A 24,756-nucleotide genomic window follows, 5' to 3' on the forward strand; every position below is an offset into this window, starting at 1 on the left:
TCTAAATTTTACCTTCCTTGAGAACCCTGGTCATAATTCATTTTCCTGTAAGAAGGAGAAACCATTATGTAGTTGGTGCCAGGAGGCTTAGGCTTTTTCCTAAGGATCCTCCAAATTTGTTTTTAAGTACATGTGCTGCAAAGACTAAATTGGTCATTTGGTGCTAGCTAGCATTTAAAACAGGATGCAGGTTGTTTTTGCTTTCAGATTACTTTTCCAGGAAAAGCAGCTAATGTTTTTTTTTTTTTCTTTATCAGATTTTTTTTTTGTTACTGTTAGTTTGAATCATATCCTTAATTTATGGAATAGATCAGTTATTCAAAAGCCGTTCATTGTAATGTTAAATAGTAGTATATACCCTTTTAATTAATACCATTAATATTAAAAAAAAACCATTTTAAAGGTTGGTAATGATAAAGCCTGCATTGTGAAGGTTCACTTCAAATCTTTGTGTGCCAAGGCAGGTGAATCTGCATGTGTGTTGAATTTTGTCTAAGCAACTAAAAGGAGAAGTTCAAATAGATAGTATGATATATGGAGACTGGAGTTGTTAGCTATTTTTCTCTAGTCTCCAAAGCCAAAAAGTGTTGGCCTTTTTGCAAAGTCTAGTCACAAAACCATTGAAACTTTTGCTATTGCGTGTAAGTTAAGCATGATATCTTCTTTAGTAAGACAGGTGTTTTCTAGAGTGAGCACAGAAAATTTTCCAGGATAAAGTTGATTGCAATAAGTTGCTAAAGTTACAGAAAAGAACCAATTTACACTTCTCATAGCAAAAACATGTACAAATGACATTACTGCTGAGACCCTTGTAAAATCAGGCACAAAGATAATGGTGTAGAGTAGTTTACTTGCACTAAAGAAATGACATCTTTCAGCATATAACATACAGTGTGGAATATTAGTAGATATTTCACTTTACATTTGGAAAAAAATTGATGCCAGATATGAATCTACTTAAGACATGTGTGAGGGAAGACATCAGTGCTTGTAACTTTGTATTCCTTATTGTGGGAACTCATGCTACAGAAGTGATTTTTCACCTAGTTAATAATTATTTTGAATGTAAAAGATACATTTAGATTGATACTGATAGATCACTAGTAGTTATACAGAAAGAAATGATACATGAAAGATTAGTTGACTAAAATGCTAATCTACACAGTGTTTCATTCTCAGAGAACAATTGGTAGCATGCCTCCCAATTTTGCGTTATTTTTGAAGAAGATAATGAAAGTTCTGAATATCATCAAAATGTGGTCACTGACTATACATCTTTACAGCATACATTAAAAAAGGGAGGGGCATATTATTTCAGGCTCTGCTCTTTGACATTAAAATATTCTGACTTATATGGGGAAATGACTCACTCAAATGACTCCTCTCCAGCTGTGGCCTCTCAAATGAACGGGGTAGGGTGTTTTGATTTTGTATTTTATTTTGAAAAACTTTAAATTTTACAGAAAAGTTGAAATAATAATTGTACACTAAACATGGTATATTCTTCACCTAAGCTTGCTGTTAACATTTCGTTACATTGGCTCTATCTCTATATACATGTATAAATACATTTTTAAACTAAATCAGTTGAAAGTATGTTGTAGACCTGATACTTCATCCCTAAGCACATGAGTTTTTTTTATTCGTGACTGTGATGATAATGTTTTCTAAGATTTTGATTATCTTAAGTGGTATATCTCAGCAGTATAGCTAGAATCTTGAATAGCTTGAATTTTTCACTTAATGGCCTAAGTAATATGATTTTTTTATTGCTGAGGATAAGAAAAAAATTTTAAAGAAGATTTAGCCATGTAGCAAATGGCTCAGTCTTAGTGTTTCCTAACTCTTGATGATTATCTTTGCTTACTGGAGAACAAAATTGATAAAAATTTTTTTTTATATTAGAACATTTTAAATGCTATAATAAAATCTGAAGATATACTTTCCAGAACCAAATGGAACCAAAAATGGATCAGAAATCTTTTTGTTGCTATCTCTGAAATTTTAGCATTCAACCTCCCAGCTTCTGAGTGTGGTATGCTTTTTATTTTAGCATTTGCTGGAAAAATTAAAACAATATTCTTCAATAAGAAATAGTTCCACAATTTAAGGACTCTGTTTGATCTGAATTTTAAAAAACCCAGAAAACAAAAAAGACAGGGACATATTTTCGTCTTTTATGTACCAGTACCACTCCAAGTCCTTCACAAACATCTCCCACACAAAAGGTCATAAAAACTTGTTATACATATCATTTTACCAATGAGAAACAGGAACTCAGCAGTAATTGTCCAAGACTGTAAGAAAGAGGCAAAACTAGAAGACACCCACTTCTGACTCCTAAGCCTTTTATCTTCCCACTGTATCAGGCTGTCTCCTTTACAGATTAGAGTGCTTTAACAAAGCTCATGCACTCTAGTCACGTTGGATCCTTACTCTCTGAAAATACCATGGACTTACTTATCTCCATGGGTCTTCCAAGGGCTGCAATTCTAACTACAATAGAATGCCATATTCCCTAATCTTTACGTAAATGATATGTCCTACCTAAAGAAGAGCTTAAATATACCTTGCTCAATGACTCCAGTATAGAACTGCCCTTTCATTTGAATCTTAACTGCACATTATATATATATATATATATATATATATATATATATATCTAGTATGGTTCTTAATAGTATAAAACACTGTAATAATAATTATAAACATTTATTGAGCACTTCTTATAATATTCACTTAACGTGTTAATACCTCTAAAACCCTATGAGGTATAATCATTACTATCACCCCTGTGTTACAGTAACTTGATGTTTTCCTCTGTTAAACTGTGAGTTTTGAATCATTATCCATACCCAGCTTTATTTGGCAGATTTGACTGTCCACAGTAACATTGCTCTATGGTCTTCATACCCACAGGTATTATGGTATTCAACACATAAATGTCAAATAACTTCAGAAAAACCTTTTAGAAATATTTTATATTTTTTGAAAAACAAAACCAAATTGTGTGAAATTACACAGTAAAGTGACCTTCCTTGTTGTTTCTACTAAAACAGAAAATCCTGTATTTTCAAATGTAGGTCATCAAAAATGGCAAATATTTCATGGTTCTAAAAAATAGATCTAACCACTCTCAACCACTGCGCCACCAGGGAAGCCCTGTCCCTGTCTTTGTTGTACTTTGTTTATCCTCTTCCTTGTTAATGGGTTTATTTATAAAATACTGATTAAAAAAAAAAAACTTTAGGGCTTCCCTGGTGGCACAGTGGTTGAGAGTCCGCCTGCCGATGCAGGGGTCGCAGGTTCATGCCCCGGTCCGGGAAGATCCCACATGCCGCGGAGCGGCTGGGCCCGTGAGCCATGGCCGCTGAGGCTGTGCGTCCGGAGCCTGTGCTCTGCAACGGGAGAGGCCACAACAGTGAGAGGCCCACGTACCGCAAAAAACAAAACAAAAAACTTTATCATTATTTTCTTTGTAGATCCGAAAAGCTTATAGAGGTTACTTAAGAAAATACTCATTATAGTTATTTTAAAAAATTGAATTTTGCCTATCCTTTTATTGACAGTTCTACTCTTACATGCATTTTCTTTTCTGCTTAGTAAAGGTTCTGATACATTTTAGAAATTCAGTAAATATTTATTGACCAATATGTATGGGTAGACATTGTATGTGCCATTTGAAATGTGAAGAATCCCCAAATTCCTTTAATTGTGCTGCCAATTCATAGATAAGTTTAATATAGGCACTCACCTTAACTTATGAGTGAACCATATAAAAATATGGAATCATATGAAAACTTTTTCTCTTTTAAATAAATACTCACATTTTGTAGCAATAGTAGGGGCTGTTTAGATGTTTTTATCCAATGTGGATTTTCCTTTGAAAAATGAAAAATTCCTTTACAGATAATTTTGCACACTCTTCTAGAAGAAGACACTCTGGAGAATTATGCTAGTGTGAAAGGAAAAACAACAAAAACAAAGCTTTTGATTAAACTGTAACTAAGTTTTAAGTGGAAAAGAGCATTGATAGGACATGACTGTTGGGACTGCCCCCAAGATCTTTATTCTTTTTATACATCAGAAAGCACAGGTGCCCAAGTTTGTGTATGTCCCAGGTATAAACTGCCACCTAAATGAGAGGTAAACTCTGTTGTCAACTGTTGTGTCCCGTGAGCAGGCGTGGATCACCCTCTGGCTCTCAATTTCCTCCTCTGTAAAATAAGACGTTCGGCTCCTTGTGGGGCCTTACCTGACCTCAGGGGCCCAGAGCGCTGCTGGGCGGGGTCAGGCCGCTGTCCTCTGGTGGGAGGATGCAGCATCCAGCCTGGACAGCTGCCAGGAGCACGTCCTTGCTGCTGCTGTGACTCCCGTGGGTTAACTGGCAGGTGTCCGATTGGCACATAAAGTGTACGGGGAGTGATTTTCCTTTTTCTTGGCTAAATAGGGCAGGCTCTTTGGGAAGTGTGAAGTTCTGGTGTCTTTGCTGGCAAAGGTTCTGATTCTGCAAAGCTCTTTTAATGTCCTCATCTGGTGTCCATTTCTGTAGATACAGCTTTTGCTTCCACTGGTGGGGGGGCTTTGGCTCGGCGGCCAGGCCTCCTGAGCTGCACTGGCTTTCCCTGAGATTGTTGGCCACCTGCAGTGTGTGCTCAGTTGTATTGTCTCTTTCGTAAAACATAGCACATAATAATAGCAAGTAAAAGAGCTGCACAAATGTGTGTTGCCCACGTACAAATGGTGGGGGACCTGCTCTCAGAGAAGATATAATACTGATTCTCTTGTGTGGTTCACTAACAGCTTAAATGAAAGTATTGGGCAGAGGAGGGTACATGTTTAAATTTCAATTTCTTTTTTCAGACATTTACATTTACTATTATTTGAAGTTCTGAATAGCATTTTGTAAGACATAGGACACTGGCTTGTGAAATGGAACCAATTACGAATTACTTTTCTTGTTCTGTACTATTAATATGTACTTATTTCACATTTTGGGGAAATTTCTGAAATGCATGGTAAAAGTACCTTCGTCTCTATGCTTCTAAAATTGCTCACATACTTAGTAAATTTTGGTGTGAATGTCTTTTGCAGTATATCAGTAAAATTTCAGTGTTTTCACAGAAAAAAATATAACTAGGTTGCTCAAAGCTAATTGATATATATGCTTGGGGGCGGGAGGGCTAATTAATACTCTTTCTTCACTTTAAATCATTTAAAAAAATACTCATACTCATTAAAAAGAATCGTTACATTTTTTAAAGGCCTACATTTCCTAAACATTACTTGTCTGAATAAATAAAGCTTGTTTGAAAAGCTAAAGTAAAATTATTTTTACCTTCACCTGAGTTGGATTTTTATGTCAGAAAATAGAGCTTAAAGAAGATAAAATACATTTTAGATTTGTGCATTTTGTCTTTTTTTTTTTTTTTTTTTTGACACAGCTACTCTTAAATTAGTGCATTTAAAGTATCCGTAGCTTTGATCAGGAAGTAGTCTGAAAATCACTGGCTTGGAGGACTTGACTGTGATAAATTTCTTGTGCCAACAGTGTCTTTTATTGTCTCTGTTTCCAGTCTCAAAATTAGCAGTGGATATTTTACTTTTGTATAATCAGTGGGATCAGATACATAAATAGATTTCACTGCTGGGAGCCCACCTTATTTGTAGTTGGTGTGAATTTATTTTAGGATGAAGAGATTGTAGCGTGGGGACAAGGTGGAAAGCCAGCCAGAGCAGATTGTGGTTAGCTGTTGAGAGTGCTTCCACGTACTGTTTTTATTCATACATGCAAATCCTATGATGATAAGCAGAGTATGTAAATAAAGGTGCTACTGTTTATTTTCATGATTTTTCTTAATTTTTTTATGTTACCTCCTTTAGAGACCAAGAAGCGTCAGTGTAAAGTTCTCTTTGAATACATTCCACAAAATGAGGATGAACTGGAGCTGAAAGTGGGAGATACTATTGATATTAGCGAAGAGGTAAGGCAAAAACGTGTTTTAGAGATAAAGCAGCAATTGGAATTGATGCTCTGGGGATTAGAAAAATGCTTTGTAAGAATATTAATTTGTTAAATTTATTTTTCCAGTTTCTTTTTTTTTTAATTTTAAGATACAGACTTTAAAATGGATCTTTAATGACTTGTAAGGCTGTCTTATCTGTAGAAATAAAGCTTTATTCATCCTTGCTATGCCTGTATTTGTGTACTGAATTTGTATCTGTTGACTTTAAGAATAAAATAAGGTTTTTTTTAGCTCAAATTAATATAATCTAAGTAGCTAAGAATTTAAACCTTTTCTTTGATTCTTAATTCACTTTAGGTACAAGCCATAAAAATAGAAGGATTTTTACCTTTTGCATAGCAAAGGTATACGAAAGCAGAATGTTTTAAAAGGCTTTGTCTTGTTTGAATTATCACATTCAAATATTAACCCAAAAGCACTTTCCCTCATCTTAATATCTTAGAATGAGATTTTAAAATATTAAAAAAAAATAACTTTTCATATCTCTGCTTTTACCATTAAAGAAATATTAAAGTTTTATTTAGCAGCTAAAGATGCCATTTTCAAAGTATATGTTTTGATATCATGTATTGCCACTGAGATTGATTTTGTGTGCCAATATGTAATTTATCACTTGTTATGTTAAACTCCAATGTGTTTAGACAAAAGGCAGTTCTGGTTTATTTCTACCAGGTGGCAATAATAATAGTGTTTAGCGAGCCTATATTATGTCTGAAGCACCATTCTAAGTGTTTCACACTTATTATTTCCTTTAAGTTTCTAAACAACCTAAGGAGATAGGAATTTTTACCCCTATTTTACAAGCAAGAGATTGAATCACAGAGATAAGTGTTTGGCGTATCTACTGTTGCTACATGACACGCCATTCCAAATTTTGTGGCAAAAAACAACTGTTTCATTAGGTTTGTTGGATATGTGGGTCCAGAATTCAGATAGGGCACAGAGGGATGGCTTGTCTCTGTTCTGTGATGTCTGGGGGCCTCAACTGGAAAGGTTCAAAGTTGGGTACTGGTAGAATCATAGGAAGGCTCCTTCACTGACATGTCTAGTGTCTAGAAGCCTCAAAGACCAGGACTCCCTATGGAAAGCCATTATGTAGCCTCTCCATTTGGCTTGGCCTTCTCACTGTATTGGGCTCTCAGGTGTCTCAGGATAGTAGGACTTATTACATGGCAGTTCGGGGCTGTAAGTGTAAGTAAGCATTTCAGTGAACACAGTGATAGCCTTTTATAATCCAACCTGGGAAGTGATAGTATCACTTTCACCACATTCTGTTGGTTACACAAAAGTCATAAGCCAGCAAGATTGAAGGGGGTGGGGACAAAGCCTGCCACTTAATCGGTGGGAGGCCTGTCAAGATTACGTGTAGATGAGCATGTGGGTTAGGTGATCTTGTTTCAGGTATTTTTGTGCAAGTTCATATGCTTGGCGGGCAGAGCACCAGAATCTGAACCCACACAATTTGTTTTTGAGTCGGTGCTCTTTACCACTATACTACCCTGCCTTTTAAGAATTCCTTAATTAATAGGAATTTTATAGACTTATTTACCCTAACTACCCAATTGCTGTCAATTTGGGATTTCAGATGTAGTTAACAGTTTGATGATCTTCTCTTTGTTGTACCTGTTCCAGTTTGGTCTACGTATTTCCATCACACCTGGTTTGAAGAACTCTCAATCCTTTGGTGCCTCCTTCAGTCTGCTAAAAATTCTAAACTCTTCATATTTACCACCTTGTATTTCTCTCTTAAATAGCATGTATTCTAGGCACCTTGTATTTCAGCTATATATTCCATTAATAAGTCCTTTATTTTTATGGTACCGTATTTTTCACATGCTTTGTGTCTGGTAAACTCTCATTTAGCCTTAACTGTCCAGCTCTTTTGTCATTTCCTTTTAGGGGAGCGTTTTTTTGATTCGTATATGCCTTTCCTTTGTGCTCCTACAGCATTTTGTTCACACTTTTGTTATAACACCTCTCACATTGTATTGTAACTATCTGCTTATTGTTTGTTTTCTTCTTTAGATTGTTTTATTCAAGGACAGAGATTTCTCATGTGCAAATTTGAATATTTTCCTATCAGTTAACACCATGACTTGTACATAGTGCCTGTAAGATGAATAACTTATTAAAGTTTCCTTTGTAACTGAAAAAGTTTTTAAAAATATTTTAAACAGAAAATAGAGCCTTTTCTAGCTATGATATTGAATGTACTGCTGTCAAGTGAATTTTGATAGTAAATAGTTTACTCTTTAAAAAATTATTGTTTCTTATTAAGACCTCTTAGCATCCTTAGAAGAAATTATACATTTTTAAACAGTTATTATTAATATTATTAAATAACTTTAAAACTTATTATTATTAAATAATAATAAGCCTCATTATTTGTGAATGTAAACATTTTTCTAAGGAGTTTGGTTCCTGAGAATATTTCTGGTTGGGGTTGGGAGGGAGTGTTCAGTTGAGCCTGGCATCTGGACTTTTAAAAATAAGTGATTCTTTTTCATACTTGGGTTAAGACTCACTGTTCAAGTAAAATAGATAAATTACCTAGTAATTTTTTGTGCCATTTAGGAAGTTATATTCTTATATTCATAAAACTTTTTCCAAATCAGAAATTTCCAAATGCTTAAATAATGTATGCCATAACTACAGACAGAGGCTCCATAGTATTTAAAACAGTGACATTCCTGAAGAGAGCTATCTCCTTGTTTCTGTTAATACATTATTCTTGGTTATCTGATACTTTCATGAAAATTACTTGCTTCATAGATTACAGTTGATCATAAATTCTCGTTGTTAAGTGTTGCAAAGTGCTATTGATATATGATTAATCCCATCCACACAGATTTAATCTACTCAAAATATACTTTTTCCCTTTGTGTTTTCTTGTAGATTTAAAGGGATTATTATTATTATTTTTTTTTTTTGCGGTATGCAGGCCTCTCACTGTTGTGGCCTCTCCCGTTGTGGAGCACAGGCTCCGGACGCGCAGGCTCAGTGGCCATGGCTCACGGGCCCAGCCGCTCTGCGGCATGTGGGATCCTCCCGGACTGGGGCACGAACCCGTGTCCCCTGCATCGGCAGGCGGATTCTCAACCACTGCGCCACCAGGGAAGCCCTAAAGGGATTATTTTGCATCACTAACTTTGTGCTCATTCACTTCTATAGCTCAGTTTTTCTGTGGGGGAAGTGAAATCTTAAGAGAAGTTTTTATTATCTTTGAGTTGTGAACTCTTTCAGGTAGAAGAAGGCTGGTGGAGTGGAACCCTGAACAACAAGTTGGGACTGTTTCCCTCAAATTTTGTGAAAGAATTAGAGGTAACAGATGATGGTGAAGCTCATGAAGCCCAGGATGATTCAGGTAGACTATTTAAAAAATTTGAATAGATTTAAATAAACTTTATATTTGATCTAGTGTTTATTTTGTATTTTTCAAAACTCTAGTCTTACTTTTGAACTAAGAGCTTTATCTTATCTACCTTAAAAAAGCACTTTATGACAGGGACTTTAAGTGAATATTTGCCTAAATATCTAAGCAAATAATTTACTATTTTTCCTTCCAATGTCTGCTTTAACCTGAAGTAAATGTATAGTACCCTTATTATGAAATAATACTACTTATGTTATCTGATTTCTTTCCACTTAAGACCTACTTATATACAATTTTGCCCAGAGTTTGCAAATGGCTGAACTACTTCAGAAATAGTAGAAGTTTTAAAAAAATCTTCCTTTGGTTGTTTTCTATATTCACATAATAGATTTTGTTTTCCATGTGCAGCCAGAATGTCATTTAATTATTTTGTGATCTCTGTCATTTAGAGACTCACCTGTAAATTAATCTTAAATTTGTTCACTATTCAAAAGTACGATTGAAAAAGATTTTATCCCAAAGCTAGATTTAATTTTTTTACGTCTGTGAATTGCTGTGGGATTTAGAAGAATTTTTTTTTTATAAGAGAAACTAAATTCATAAGTGGTAGTGTAGGGATAAGTAGATCTTTTTCTTTATGGAAAAGTATGTATAATGAGAATGTTCCGGGTTTTGTGCTTGCACTAACTAGTATTATTTGGCAGTTTTATAATGGTTAGATAGATTCAGATATTGAGGTATAGACATACAACCTTAAGGTTGCCAGTATCGCCGTTTTTTTCAAAGACAGTGTAATGTCAAGATATGAAGACTATTGTTTTAGTCCATTAGGGCAGCTATAACAAAACACCACAGACTGGGTAGCATAAACAACAGAAATTTATTTCTCACAGTTCTGGAGGCTGGGAAGTCCAAGATCAAGGCGAGCCAGCATAGTTGAGTTCTAGTGAGGCCCTCTTCCTGATGCATGGTTGGTGACTTCTCACTTTGTTCTCACATGGTGGAAGAGGCAAGGGATCTCTCTGGAGCCTCTTTTGTAAGGCACTAATCCCATCCCTGAGGGTTCTGCCCTCATGACCTAATCACCTCTCAAAAGCCCCACCTCTTAATTTGTGGGGTTAGGATTTCAACATAGGAATTTCGCAGGGACACAAATTTGCAGACCATAGCAACTATATGTCATTCAAAACAATGAGATGAAGTCTTAAGGTTGTCCAGACTGCTTCTGTACCTAGTACTTCATATTGCATTCCAGTGGACACTTCTGGTTTTTAATCTATCTAGGATGTTGGGCTCCATGAGGGAGTGTGGTTTGGTCATCTTTGCTTAACTGTAGTTTCTTAGTGTGCAAAATGGGAATAATAATTTTTACCTAAGAGGACTGTTCTGTGAACTAGCAAGATAGTTTCTAAGCATAATGCTTGCAACATTGCAGATTGTTTTGAACCTAGTTTCTTTTGCTTCTTTTTTTCAGTACCTTCAGTATTTTAAAATTAAGTAGGAAAGCATTATAAGGTTGTTATGTGTAGGAAATGCATTTGTAAGCCTCACTGTCCTCAATGGTGAGGGAATAAATTTTAGAGAAAAAAATTAAATAATTTTACATTTAATAGATGGTAATATTAAACGTAATTTATAAAAGGTATCTAGAAATCATTGTTGAGGTAATTCCTAAAGTTTCTGTGATGCAGTTTTAGTTCTTCCATTTTAAACCTTATTAACAACGTTCTCTGAAATTTTTATCCTCATCCATAATTATGGTTTGTTTGCACATGAAAGATTTATGCAGTTTTTTTCTCCTTCTTCTCAAGAAAGTGTTGAGCTTTGAAAAAAGTCAAGTAATGAAATGGTAGAATAGGGCATGAAATGATAGAGCAAGCTCACAGACATCTAGGTTTAGAGCTACGAAGTCCTAGTACCACCCCCTCATTCTGTAACAGAGAAACCTAAAACTTTTAGAAATTACCACTTAATATTATTCTACATACATATTCTTAGAAGACTCAAGACTGCTAAGAATTTTCTGTTTCTGATCTCATTCCTGTGTACTTTTGCTCACTACCTCTCACTTTATGGGTCCATCCTTTAAACTGCAGTACAGTGATTTTTTTTTTTTGAAACTCTTTTTTTTTTAACTTGGAGCAACATTGCAAAAATAGAGAGGTCCCATATACCCTTCATCCAGATTCACCACCAATTGTTAACATTTTGCCTCATTTGCTAATTTATTACTCAATTTCTATTTAAAAATCTGGGGGTCTTTTTTTCCTTTACCTTTAAGTACTTCAGTGTGTATTTCCTAAGAACAAGGGCAGTCTCTTATAACTACAGTACAGTTATCAAAATCAAGATATTTAATATTACCAATACTGTTTAATTCACAGTCCATATACAGAATTCTTAATTGTTCTAGTATACTTTACATAGCTATTTTTTTCTCCTAGACAAGACCATGCAGAGAATTTGTTTAAGCTTCTTTTGTTTAGAATAGATCCCCAACCTTTCTCTGTTTTTCTTGACCTTGACATTTTTAAAGAGTTCAGGCTGGTTATTTTGTATAATGGATCCCAGTTTGGATTTTTCTTCTGATTCTTCATGAATAGTTTCAGGTTATATTTTACTGATAGGGCTACAGAATGATGATGTCTCATTGTATTGTATGGAGGACACATGTGCTTTGTGTCTTTTATTATTGGTGATATTAAATTTGATTACTTGGTTAAAGCTGTGCTGCTACTGTAAGTTTACTGTTTTTTTCCTTCTAATTGATAAGTGTCATGTGGGGAGGTACTTTGAGACTATGTAAGTATCTTATTCCTCATCAGACTTTCACTCAGCAGTTAAAGCATCCACAGCTAAATTTTGCCTGAATCAGTTATTACTGTGATAGTTGCAAAATGATGATTTTCTAATTCCATCATCCCATCTGTTTATTATTTGACATTCTTCTATAGAGAAGAATTTTGCTTTCTCCCTAGTTTTGTTTTTTTTTTTTAAATCAGCGTGGACTCATCAGTTGTTTCTTTTTTATTCACTAGGTATTAATCTATTATTGCCATTATTATTTATTTTGATACTGCCAGGTTTGGCCAGTGAGAGAGCCTTCAAACTAGTTTCTGTGACATTAAAAAAAATTAACCTTATTGAAATATAATTTACATACAGTAAACTGTGTATATGTAAAATACACAATTTGATGATTTTGGCAACTGTATACATCCATGAAAACCACTACCACAATAAATGTACAGGACATTTCTATCATCTTTATGATGCCTTGTAAACTGAGCCCTTAAAATATGTACAAAATTTAAAGTCCATATGGAGCCACTAGCAAAAGACATTTAAATTTGGATGTAGTTCATTACTTTCATAATTATAAATACTTTGGGCATTCCTTGCAGTATTCAGCCTTCTTTTAATTTTAGTAACCTTACAGAATCATATCTGTTAAAAATGTACTTCTTTACTTGCTTAACCCCTTTCCAATAGCAGTGCATTCTAAATGTGGAGCTTTGTAATTATGGGGTGGGAAGTCAGTGGTTGAAGTACACTGTAATTCCTTTTTTTTTTTAACTCTAATTTTTAGGCAGAAAGTTTTTGCATATTGATGAAGTGAGTGCTTTATAAGGTCTTTAGAACTTTAGTGATAAAGGCATAGAGTCCTTTAAGTTTTAATTTAAGAGTTTGATATCTTATGCATTATGACTTAGAGAATTCATGTCCACTATTCCTGTGTCCTAACAAAATATAACATCTTCTACGTATAACTGGTGTTTTGATAGTCTTTTTTTACTCAGTAAAATGGTGTATGTTTCTGGTAACTGTTATAAGAATTACCAACTGTACATAATAAATTTTTTAATTTGTTTTTTGCTTATAGTATTAGAATGCTATGCATTTGTTTATTTTACATAGTTTCTTCTTACACTCCTTTACATTTAGTAGAGCTCTTCTCTTTTTTTAATAAATAAACTGAAGTATATAGGATGATGTTCATGGTTTGACCAGTTAAATTCTAGCTATTACTGCTAAGAAGATAGTTCTGACTCTAGACAGTAGATTGACAGTATTACCTGAGCCTTAGGGTAATTTATTTTTATGCCCTCAGTTTTCATTGAAGAACGGTGCTATAAAAGCTATTTTAAAAAGCCCCTATTATATTTAGGAATGTGGTAAACTTATAATCTATTCTATTACTCAGTGGTTTCTATATAAAATCTCAAGATTAGTATCTTTTTAGTAGTCAATTTCAGGAAAAGCTTTGCTTCTCTAGGGAAGTGTGATGTTTCTGTTTTTATAATGAAATGACTACCCTTTCATTTTGTCAAATATTCTTAGCCTTTCTTGTTTAGGGTGTCTTTTTGTCACCTTTCAGATTCCACTTATTTCCTAAGTAGGACTTGCTTTCAATTTTCCTTCTTTTTAATAAAGCCAGTGACTATATCTACTTGTATTTTATCCCTTGTTAAGTCTTCTCCCCACATTAAGCCTATAAAAATCTCCATTTTGGGACTTCGCTGGTGGTGCAGTGGTTAAGAATCCGCCTGCCAATGTGGGGGACACGGGTTCAAGCCCTGATCCGGGAAGATCCCACATGCCATGGAGCAACTAAGCCGGTGCGCCACAACTACTGAGCCCGCGCACCACAACTACTAAAGCCTGTGTGCCAGAGCCCGTGCTCTGCAACAAAGAGAAGCCACCACAATGAGAAGCCCGTGCACCGCATCGAAGAGTAGCCCCTGCTCACCGCAAACAGAGAAACCTGCTCGCAGCAACGAAGACCCAACACAGCCAAAAATAAATAAATAATTTTTTTTTTTTAATTTCCATTTTGATGTCTAAATAGGCATCTTGAACTAAGATGGTCAAAACTGATCTTCTTGGGCTTCCCTGGTGGCACAGTGGTTGAGAGTCCGCCTGCCGATGCAGGGGCCACGGGTTTGTGCCCCGGTCTGGGAAGATCCCACATGCCGCGGGGCGGCTGGGCCCATGAGCCATGGCTGCTGAGCCTGTGCGTCCGGAGCCTGTGCTCCGCAGTGGGAGAGGCCACAACAGTGAGAGGCCCGCGTACCGGAAAAAAAACCCAAAAAACTGATCTTTTTTTCTCTGTACCCAAATTTGCTCTGTACAGTCTTCTTCATCTGAGCTAATGGCAACTCCATCCTTCTTTTACTTAGACCAAAGAATTGGATTCACCTTTACTCTTCTTTATAATACCACACTCTATACTTGATTCAGTAACAGACTTTGTCACCTACTAAATAAGTGTACAGAATCTGTTTTCTTTTACCACCTCAACAGCTGCTACCCTGGTGTAAGTTATCTTTTCTGGTATAATTGCAATAGTCTGTTATTTGCCATTACCTCCCTACTGAATGTTAAAGTGCTTACCCTCCAGTAGCTGTCCATTTTACTTAGAGTAAAAGCCAAAGTCTTCTTAAATTGGCTATAGAACCCTCCAAGATCTGGCACCACCAAATGTCTACCCCCGCCTCTCTGACTTTATCTCCTACTCAACCATCCCCTTTGTTCTCATTAGTCTTCTTACTGTTTTTAAAGATGTCAGGAACATTTCTGTCTCACAGCCTTTGTACTTGCTGTATACATTTGCCCTGAATGTTCTTTGAGATATCCTTAATGGTTTTCAGTTTGATTTCAGGATTCTCCTCAGAAATCACTTTTTCAGTGAGGCCTTTCCTAATAGCTCTGTAAATAAAACAGCAAAAAGCTTCTATCTTCCGTTCTTTAATTCCCTTATCTTCTTTGATACATTTGTTACTATTTCTTATTTATTTTCTTATTGTCTGTCTACCCCCACATTAGAATATATATTTTGTTCACTGCTGCATACCTAGTTTCTAAAACAGTGTCACAGTGTTGCTCAGTGGATGAATGAATGCATAGTGGTTTTAGGTGTACAGAGAACTTTTCAAATACTTTGTCATGTTAAATCCTCATAATTTTTGAAGTTAGTGTCACGTCCACTTTAAAGGTGAAGAAATTATAACTCAGATTATTTAACCACTGAGTGGTAAAATCACAACTGGAATTCTCTTTTTCTGATCTTTTTACTTTACTATTTTATTTAACATATGGGGGTGAGGCTGTTAGGCAGTTTCACTGTTTTAGCTCATTTGTTTGCATGTCAGTCATGGCTGTAGAACTGTCTTTTCATGTACTTTCACCCCTGTGAGAAATATGAGCAGTAATATGTGGGTTCGATGGCATTTCCCATGGACTCAGTGCATTCCCAGATCTGAAATTTAAAAGTTGAAGTGAGTGAAGGGAAATTCTAAGTATAAATACTATTACTTAGTGAATTCAACATTCATATGTTTGTTCATTCAGTATGTTGAGTGCTTATTTTTGAGCATATTGTGCATGTTTATGGGAATACAGTGATGAGCAACATAGTCATGATTATTCCCCATGTTTGAAGCTTTTGGTCCATGGAGAAAGAAAAGAATATTAGACAAGTGATTATAATTCAGCATGAGAAATATTTGTGGCAGGAAGATTCAGGGTGCTATAGATGTGTAAAGAGCTAACTCAGACTGGGAAGGATGTAAGGGAATGCGCCCCATAGGAAGTTAAAGATTGAGATCTCAGAATGGGTAGGAAATCCCTAGGCAGGTTTGTGGCACAGGGTAAAGAATGAGCAGAGCAGTTTCAAGATCCTGAAAGAGATTCAATTCAGAGGGATTATAGAGTGTATAGTTGGATATGGTAAGTTTTGAGGCTAGAGAAATTGTTGGGTCAGGCTTAAGAAGGCATTACAGGACTGGTAGTCAAGTCACAGAGAAGCCTTAGAGGGGAGAGAAATGATCAGATTACTTTATTTATTTATTTATTTATTTATATAAATTTATTTTATTTATTTATTTTTTGGCTGCTTTGGGTCTTTGTTGCTGTGCATGGGCTTTTCTCTAGTTGTGGCGAGCGGGGGCTATTCTTCGTTTCAGTGGGCAGGCTTCTCATTGCGGTGGCTTCTTTTTTTGTGGCGCATGGGCTCTAGACATGTGGGCTCAGTAGTTGTGGCTCATGGGCTCTGGAGTGCAGGCTCAGTAGTTGTGGCACTCAGGCTTAGTTGCTCTGGGGCTTGTGGCATCTTCCTGGACCAGGGCTCGAACCCATGTCCCCTGCATTGGCAGACAGATTCTCAACCACTGTGCCACCAGGGAAGCCCCAGATTACCTTTTAGATAGAGTGGTTTCGTTGCAGTGTCAAGAGTGGATTGGAGGAGAATAAGATTGGGGTAGCAAGACCAGTTGAGAATGTTTTGATAATTTAGGTAAAAATAGTATTAACCTAAACTAGAGGAGTGATCATGGGAATGGAGAAACATGGGTAGCATTCCTGTGCTAAATAGGCGGTATAAAGAACTGCACCTTGTGATGATGGGATGATGGGGAATGACTGAGAAAGAAAAGTCAATGGCTACCAGATCTTTGGTCAGTAGGCTGGGTAGATGATGTCATTTGCAGAGAAGGGATAAGTTTTGGGAGAAGATGATGAATTCACTTTTGGAGATGTTGACTTTGAGTCCTGTGGGGGTGTCAGGGCATACAAGTGAAGATATTTGTAGTCAGTTGTATGTGTGTGTCTGAAACCTTGAAAAGAAATTTGGGGTGGATGTCCAAAATTGAGGCTTGAAAATATGTTAGGTGGTACAAGAAACCATGGAGTTGGATGAGATTACCTAGGGAGAATGTCTAGGGTGAAAAAGGAATACAGCCTAAGATAGAATCCTACGTAGCAACATTTATGGTCTAGGCCAAGACAGAGTAACTAAAAAGAAGACCAAGAAGGCACAGAGAGAGCCAGGAGGCAACCTGTGAGTGAGTGGTCATCATGGGAAGGGAGTGTTTCAGGGAGGACATGGACAGTAGTGTCAGATGCTGCTGCAAGGTTAAATAAGATAAGTAAGGTAAGAAATAAAATGTAATCCTGATTTAGGGTTGAAGAAATCACTAATGACCTGGACAAAAGCAGTGAAGAGAGGTGGTTGGTAAGTGTGAAGCAGTGTAGCAACATATACTCCAGAATGTTTTCCTTCTTTTCCTAAGAAGGAAAAGTCTTGATCATTTTCAAATGCTAATGGCAGAGGACAAGTAGAGAGGGAGAAGCTGAAGATGCAAATTCAGAAGAATGGGATTTATCAGCAGAACAGGATTTACCCAGGAGGTGGGAGGAAATGAGATTTACATTATAGGTATCATGATTAGTTTCAATTTACTGGAGGTACTTCAGAGTTAGTGTCCAGAAGCTGAGGGTGAGATAATCTGACTTTTAATTTCTTCTATAAGAAAGGAGAGAAGCGAAGAATGAGGTGCAGAGTGAAGAGGTCAGAATTTTGAGGAGATTAAAAGGTCCCAACAGGGATTGTTAAATGTTTTGAGCCATGTATCCCTCTGGGCTTTACCGGGCTACTAGAGGGATACATTGCACAAAATGTTTAAGAAACTCTGATAGATTGTTCTTCAGGAGTTCTCGTGTCTTATGTTCATTCTATTCGGAGGAGTCAATCTGAGGTTTTATTTCATTATTCAGGCTCTGAAAAGGAAGATGATGCTTATTGCTAGTGGGGCACAGGATCCTTGTAGAATGGTGATGGACCCTGGGTGCGCCAAAGGTGGTGGATAGAAATTTGGTGACCTGCAGCCTAGTCTCCAGGAGTTAAAATGGTACACAATTTACTTTGGTGTCTAATCTCACATTAGCTTTCACCTTGAACTCCTTCTCCTGGTGAGCAGCTTTGTAAGGAAGAATGTACTGGGGCTTCAGTGCTTTTACTGGTAATATGTTATATGAGTCTTTACAAGTTGTTGTTAGAGCCAGATGCTCTTTCTAAATGATTCTTTTTAGGAACTAAGGAATACAGATTTTAAGTCCATAACACACAAACACAACATTTTCTTAGGAAATGTAGGAGTATTATAAAAATCTTTGAATGATGGTGAAAGATATTCTCTGGAGTAAAAAGAGGGGGAATTTATGCCAGCAACTAAAGTAGATTCCAAGTTCTTCTCCTTGGTTTACATGTTTTACCTTAATGTAAGACCCATTCACTTTAATAGTGAACTTGGATTTCTTCCATTAAGTGCTTTGTATTTTCATCAGGTTTCTTACTTTATATTATTTTTCTTTAGCACTCAGTGCAGTTCACATAATGATTCTTGTTTGTTTTTTCAAAAAGTAGTTGTATTTTGGGGCTCTTGATGGTTTTAAGTCATTTTATATGGAGGTGCAAGTCATCAAGTAGTTTTTGCTGTAGAGATTTCATGAGAAAGGGAGGAAGGGAGAGTTTTAGGTTTAATAGGAAGATTTGCTGTTAGGTTTTATGACTGACAGTGCCATACATAAAATCCAAATATAATTTTTTTTAAAGCTTAGCAATATAAGGACAATCTCTGATGGATAAAACATTGGCATAAAAATATTAGAAATACCATATAGGGTAAGATTTCTGTTTTGTCTGATTATGAGACCTTCTGTTTACCCTTTCTCTCCATTCTTTTGTTCTTTTCTCCTCCTTTGTCCCTGCCTTCTCCCCCGACCAGCTGCTTTCTTCCTTCTAGTGTCTGCATTGCCCTTTTATTTTTTGCTCCTTCTATGTGATCATGCTCTTTCCTACTTGAATAGTTTTCAATAATACATCTTTAAATTTATTAAAAGTAATAGGCCCTGAGCCAGGCACTGTTGTAAGTGCTTTACAGGAATCAACTGATTTAATTCTCATAACAATCCTATGAAGTATCCCATTTTACAGGTGAAGAAACTGGGCATATACAGTGGAAGAGGTGAGATATGGATGGAGAAGCTTTAACTCTAGGGTTCAAAAGCAATTAGCCTATCCATTAGTACTAGATAATTGAAATATCTATGCATTTATTTTAATGATATATGCTTTAATGACTGTAGTAAAGTTTAGAATCACTAAATCTAAAAGAAACTTTATTTTATGGCTATAATCAAATACTCAAACTGATAATTGCCCCTTAGAATCATCTGCTGATTCATAATTGAATTCATTATCAAAAATCTTCACACAGGAGGTGTAGTCAAGATGGCATACTAGGAGGACGTGGAATTCGCGTCTCCTCACAACTAGGGCACCTACCAGGCACCCGTGGTAGACCACAGACACCTAAGGGTATGGGAGGAAACCCCAGCGACTGGTGATCTCTCCTTTTGGCTTGTTCTCCCCTCCCCCCTTCCACCTTTTTTTCTTTTTTCTGCTGTGGTTTTATTTTACCTTGTTGCAGTTGTTTCAATTATAGTTTTATTTTTCCTAATATATTTTTTATCTTTCTAATTTTATTGTTTTTTATTCTTTGATACTGTACTGCTCCTTTTTTACTTTCTTCCTTTTTTTTTTTTTTTTAACGGCACAACGAAGCTTGCAGTATCTTGGTTCCCAGGCCAGAGGTCAGGCCCGAGCTCCTGTGGTGGGAGCTCCAAGTCCAAACCACTGGACTAACAGAGAACCTCAGATCCCAGGGAATACCAATTGGAGTGAGGTCTCCCAGAGGTCCTCATCTCAGCACCAAGATCCATCTCTATCTAACTGCCTGCAAACTCCAGTGCTGGACGTCTCAGGCCAAACAACCAGTAAGATAGGAATACAGCACCACCCATCCAAAAAAAAAATGAAACGACAGAAAAATATGTTACAGACGAAGGAGCAAGGTAAAAACCTGCAAGACCAAGTAAACGAAGACAAAATAGGCAACCTACCTGAAAAAGAATTCAGAGTAATGATAGTAAAGATGACCCAAAATCTCAGAAAGAGAATGGAGAAAATACAAGAAACATTTAACAAGGATCTAGAAGAACTAAAGAGCAAACAAACAGTGGTGAACAACACAATTACTGAAGTTAAAAATACTCTAGAAGGAATGAATAACAGAATAACTGAAGCAGAAGAAAGGATAAGTGAGCTGGAAGATAAAATGGTAGAAATAACTACCAGGGAGCACAATAAAGAAAAAAAGAATGAAAAGAATTGAGGATAGTTTCAGAGACCTCTGGGAAAACTAAATGCACCAACATTCAAATTATAGGGGTCTCAGAAGAATAAGAGAAAAAAAAAGGGTCTGAGAAAATATGTGAAGAGATTATAGTTGAAAACTTCCCTAACGTGGGAAGGGAAATAATCAAGTCCAGGAAGCACAGAGAGTACCATACAGGATAAACCCAAAGAGAAACATGCCGAGACACACAGTAATCAAACTATCAAAAATTAATTACAAAGAAAAAATTTAAACGCAGCAAGGGAAAAGCAACAAGGGAAACCCCATAGGTTAACAGCTCATTTTTCAGCAGAAACTCTGCAAACCAGAAGGGAGTGGCAGGACATATTTAAAGTGATGAAAGGGAAAAACCTACAACCAAGATTACTCTACCCAGCAAAGATCTCGTTAAGATTCAATGGAGAAATTTACAGATAAGCAAAAGTTAAGAGAATTCAGTACCACCAAACTAGCTTTACAACAAATGGTAAAGGAACTTCTCTAGGCAGGAAACACAAGAGAAGGAAAAGACCTACAAAAACAAACCCCCAAAATTAAGAAAATGGTCATAGGAACATACATATTGATAATTACCTTAAATGTAAATGGATCAAATGCTCCAGCCAAGAGACATAGACTGGCTGAATGGATACAAAAACAAGACCCGTACAAATGCTGTCTACAAGAGACCCACTTCAGACCTAGGGACACATACAGACTGAAAGTGAGGGGATGGAAAAAGATATTCCATGCAAATGGAAATCAAAAGAAAGCTGGAGTAGCAATTCTCATATCAGAAAAAATAGACTTTAAAATAAAGAATATTACAAGAGACAAAAAAGGACACTACATGATGATCAAGGGGTCAGTCCAAGAAGAAGATATAACAATTGTAAATACTTACGCACCCAACATAGGAGCACCTCCATACATAAGGCAAATGCTAACAGCCATAAAAGGGGAAATCGACAGTAACACAATAATAGTAGGGGACTTTAACATCCCACTTTCACCAATGGACAGATCAGCCAAAATGAAAATAAATAAGGAAACACAAGCTTTAAAAGACACATTAAACAAATGGACTTAATTGATGTTTATAGGACATTCCATCCAAAAACAACAGAATACACTTGCTTCTCAAGTGCTCATGGAACATTCTCCAGGATAGATTATATCTTGGGTCACTAATCAAGCCTTGGTAAATTTAAGAAAATTGAAATTGTATCAAGTATCCTTTCTGACCACAATGATATGAGACTACATATCAATTACAGGCAAAAATCTGTAAAAAAATACAAACACATGGAGGCTAAACAATGCACTACTAAATAACCAAGAGATCACTGAAGAAATCAAAGAAGAAATTAAAAAATACCTAGAAACAAATGACAATGAAAACACGAAGACCCAAAACCCGTAGGATGCAGCAAAAGCAGTTCTAAGAGGGAAGTTTATAGCAATACAATCCTACCTCAAGAAACAAGAAACATCTCAAATAAATAACCTAACCTTACACCTAAAGCAATTAGAGAAAGAAGAACCAAAAAACCCCAAAGTTGCAGAAGGAAAGAAATCATAAAGATCAGATCAGAAATAAATGAAAAAGAAATGAAGGAAACAGTAGCAAAGATCAATAAAACTAAAAGCTGGTTCTTTGAGAAGATAAACAAAATTGATAAACCATTAGCCAGATTCACCAAGAAAAAAAGCGAGAAGAGTCAAAGCAATAGAATTAGAAATGAAAAAGGAGAAGTAACAACTGACACTGAAGAAATACAAAGGATAATGAGAGATTACTACAAGCCAATATGCCAATAAAGTGGACAACATGGAAGAAATGGACAAAGTCTTAGAAAAGCACAACCTTCCAAGACTGAACCAGGAAGAAATAGAAAATATAAACAGACCAATCACAAGCACTGAAATTGAAACTGTGATTAAAAATCTTCCAACAAACAAAAGCCCAGGACCAGATGGCTTCACAGGCGAATTCTATCAAGCATTTAGAGAAGAGCTAACACCTATCCTTCTCAAACTCTTCCAACATATAGCAGAGGGAGGAACACTCCCAAACTCATTCTATGAGGCCACCATCACCCTGATACCAAAACCAGACAAAGATGTCACATAAAAAGAAGACTACAGGCCAATATCTCTGATGAACATAGATGCAAAAATCCTCAACAAAATACTAGCAAACAGAATCCAACAGCACATTAAAAGGATCATACACCATGATCAAGTGGGGTTTATCCCAAGAATGCAAGGATTCTTCAATATAGGCAAATCAATCGATGTGATACACCATATAAACAAATTGAAAGAGAAAAATCATATGATAATCTCTATAGATGCAGTAAAAGCTTTTGACAAAATTCAATACCCATTTATGATAAAAAACTCTCCAGAAAGTAGGCATAGAGAAAACTTACCTCAACATAATAAAGGCCTTATATGACACACCCACAGCCAACGTCATTCTCAATGGTGAAAAACTGAAACCATTTCCTCTAAGATCAGGAACAAGACAAGGTTGTCCACTTTCACCGCTATTATTCAACATAGTTTTGGACGTTTCAGCCACAGCACTCAGAGAAGAAAAAGAAATAATAGGAAACCAAATCGGAAAAGAAGTAAAGCTGTCACTGTTTGCAGATGACATGATACTATTCATAGAGAATCCTAAAGATGCTACCAGGTAACTACTAGAGCTAATCAATGAATTTGGTAAAGTAGCAGGGTACAAAATTATTGCACAGAAATCTCTTGCATTCCTATACACTAATGATGAAAAATCTGAAAGAGAAATTAAGGAAACACTCCCATTTACCATTGCAACAAAAAGAATAAAATACCTAGGAATAAACCTACCTAAGGAGACAAAAGACCTGTATGCAGAAAACTATAAGACACTGATGAAAGAAATTGAAGATGATACAAACAGATGGAGAGATATACCATGTTCTTGGATTGGAAGAATCAACATTGTAAAAATGACTGTACTAACCAAAGCAATCTACAGATTCAGTGCAATCCCTATCAAACTACCAATGGCATTTTTCACAGAATTAGAACAAAAAATTTCACAATTTGTATGGAAACACAAAAGACACCTAATAGCCAAAACAATCTTGAGAAAGAAAAATAGAACTGGAGGAATCGGGCTCCTGGACTTCAGACTATACTACAAAGCTACAGTAATCAAGACACAGAAACAGAAATATAGATCAGTGGAACAGGATAGAAAGCCCAGAGATAACTCCATGTACATATGGTCACCTTATTTTTGATAAAGGAGGCAAGAATATACAACGGAGAAAAGGCAGCCTCTTCAGTAAGTGGTGCTGAGAAAACTGGACAGCTACATGTAAAAGAATGAAATTGGAACACTCCCTAACACCACACACAAAAATAAACTCAAAATGGATTAAAGACCTAAATGTAAGGCCAGACACTGTCAAACTGTGAGAGGAAAGCATAGGCAGAACACACTATGACATAAATCACAGCAAGATCCTTTTTGACCCACCTCCTAGAGAAATGGAAATAAAAACAAAAATAAGCAAATGGGACCTAATGAAACTTAAAAGCTTTTACACAGCAAAGGGCACCATAAAAAGACAGAAAAAAACCCCTCAGAATGGGAGGAAATATTTGCAAACAAAGCAACTGACAAAGGATTAATCTCAAATATACAAGCAGCTCATGCAACTCAATATCAAAAAAACAAACAATACAATGCAAAAATGGGCAGAATACCTAAAGAGACATTTCTCTAAAGAAGATATACAGATTGCCGATAAACACATGGAAAGATGGTCAACATCACTAATCATTAGAGAAATGCAAATCAAAACTACAATGAGGTATCACCTCATAGTGGTCAGAATGGCTATCATCAAAAAATGTACAAACAATAAATGTTGGAGAAGGTGTGGAGAAAAGGGAACCCTCTTGTACTGTTGGTGGGAATGTAAATTGATAAAGCCACTATGGAGAACAACATGGAGGTTCCTTAAAAAACTAAAAATAGAACTACCATATGACCCCGCAATCCCACTACTGTGCATATACGCTGAGAAAACCATAATTCAAAAAGAGTCATGTACCACAATGTTCTTTGCAGCACTATTTACAATAGCCAGCACATGGAAGCAACCTAAGTGTCTATCAACAGATGAATGGATAAAGAATATGTGATACATATATACAATGGAATATACTCAGCCATAAAAAGAAACGAAATTTAGTTATTTGTAGGGAGGTAGATGGACCTAGAGTCTGTCATATAGAGTGAAGTAAGTCCAGAAAGAGAAAAACAAATACCGTATGCTAATAT

At 36.1% G+C, this 24,756-nt stretch overlaps 1 protein-coding gene across 1 annotated transcript in view; it reads left to right on the forward strand.

Annotated features, from left to right (window-relative positions):
* The window catches only part of CD2AP (CD2 associated protein), a gene marked incomplete at its 5' end in the record, with an annotated part of 115,396 nt that overhangs the window by 51,955 nt on the left and 38,685 nt on the right, over positions 1-24,756 (forward strand). Inside the window, 2 exon segments of the mRNA XM_079712652.1 lie at positions 5,884-5,984; positions 9,270-9,390. Of these exon segments, the coding sequence (XP_079568778.1) occupies positions 5,884-5,984; positions 9,270-9,390 (222 nt within the window).

This window comes from Hyperoodon ampullatus, assembly GCF_949752795.1.
Source record: "Hyperoodon ampullatus genome assembly, chromosome: 10".
Lineage (NCBI taxonomy): Eukaryota > Metazoa > Chordata > Mammalia > Artiodactyla > Ziphiidae > Hyperoodon > Hyperoodon ampullatus.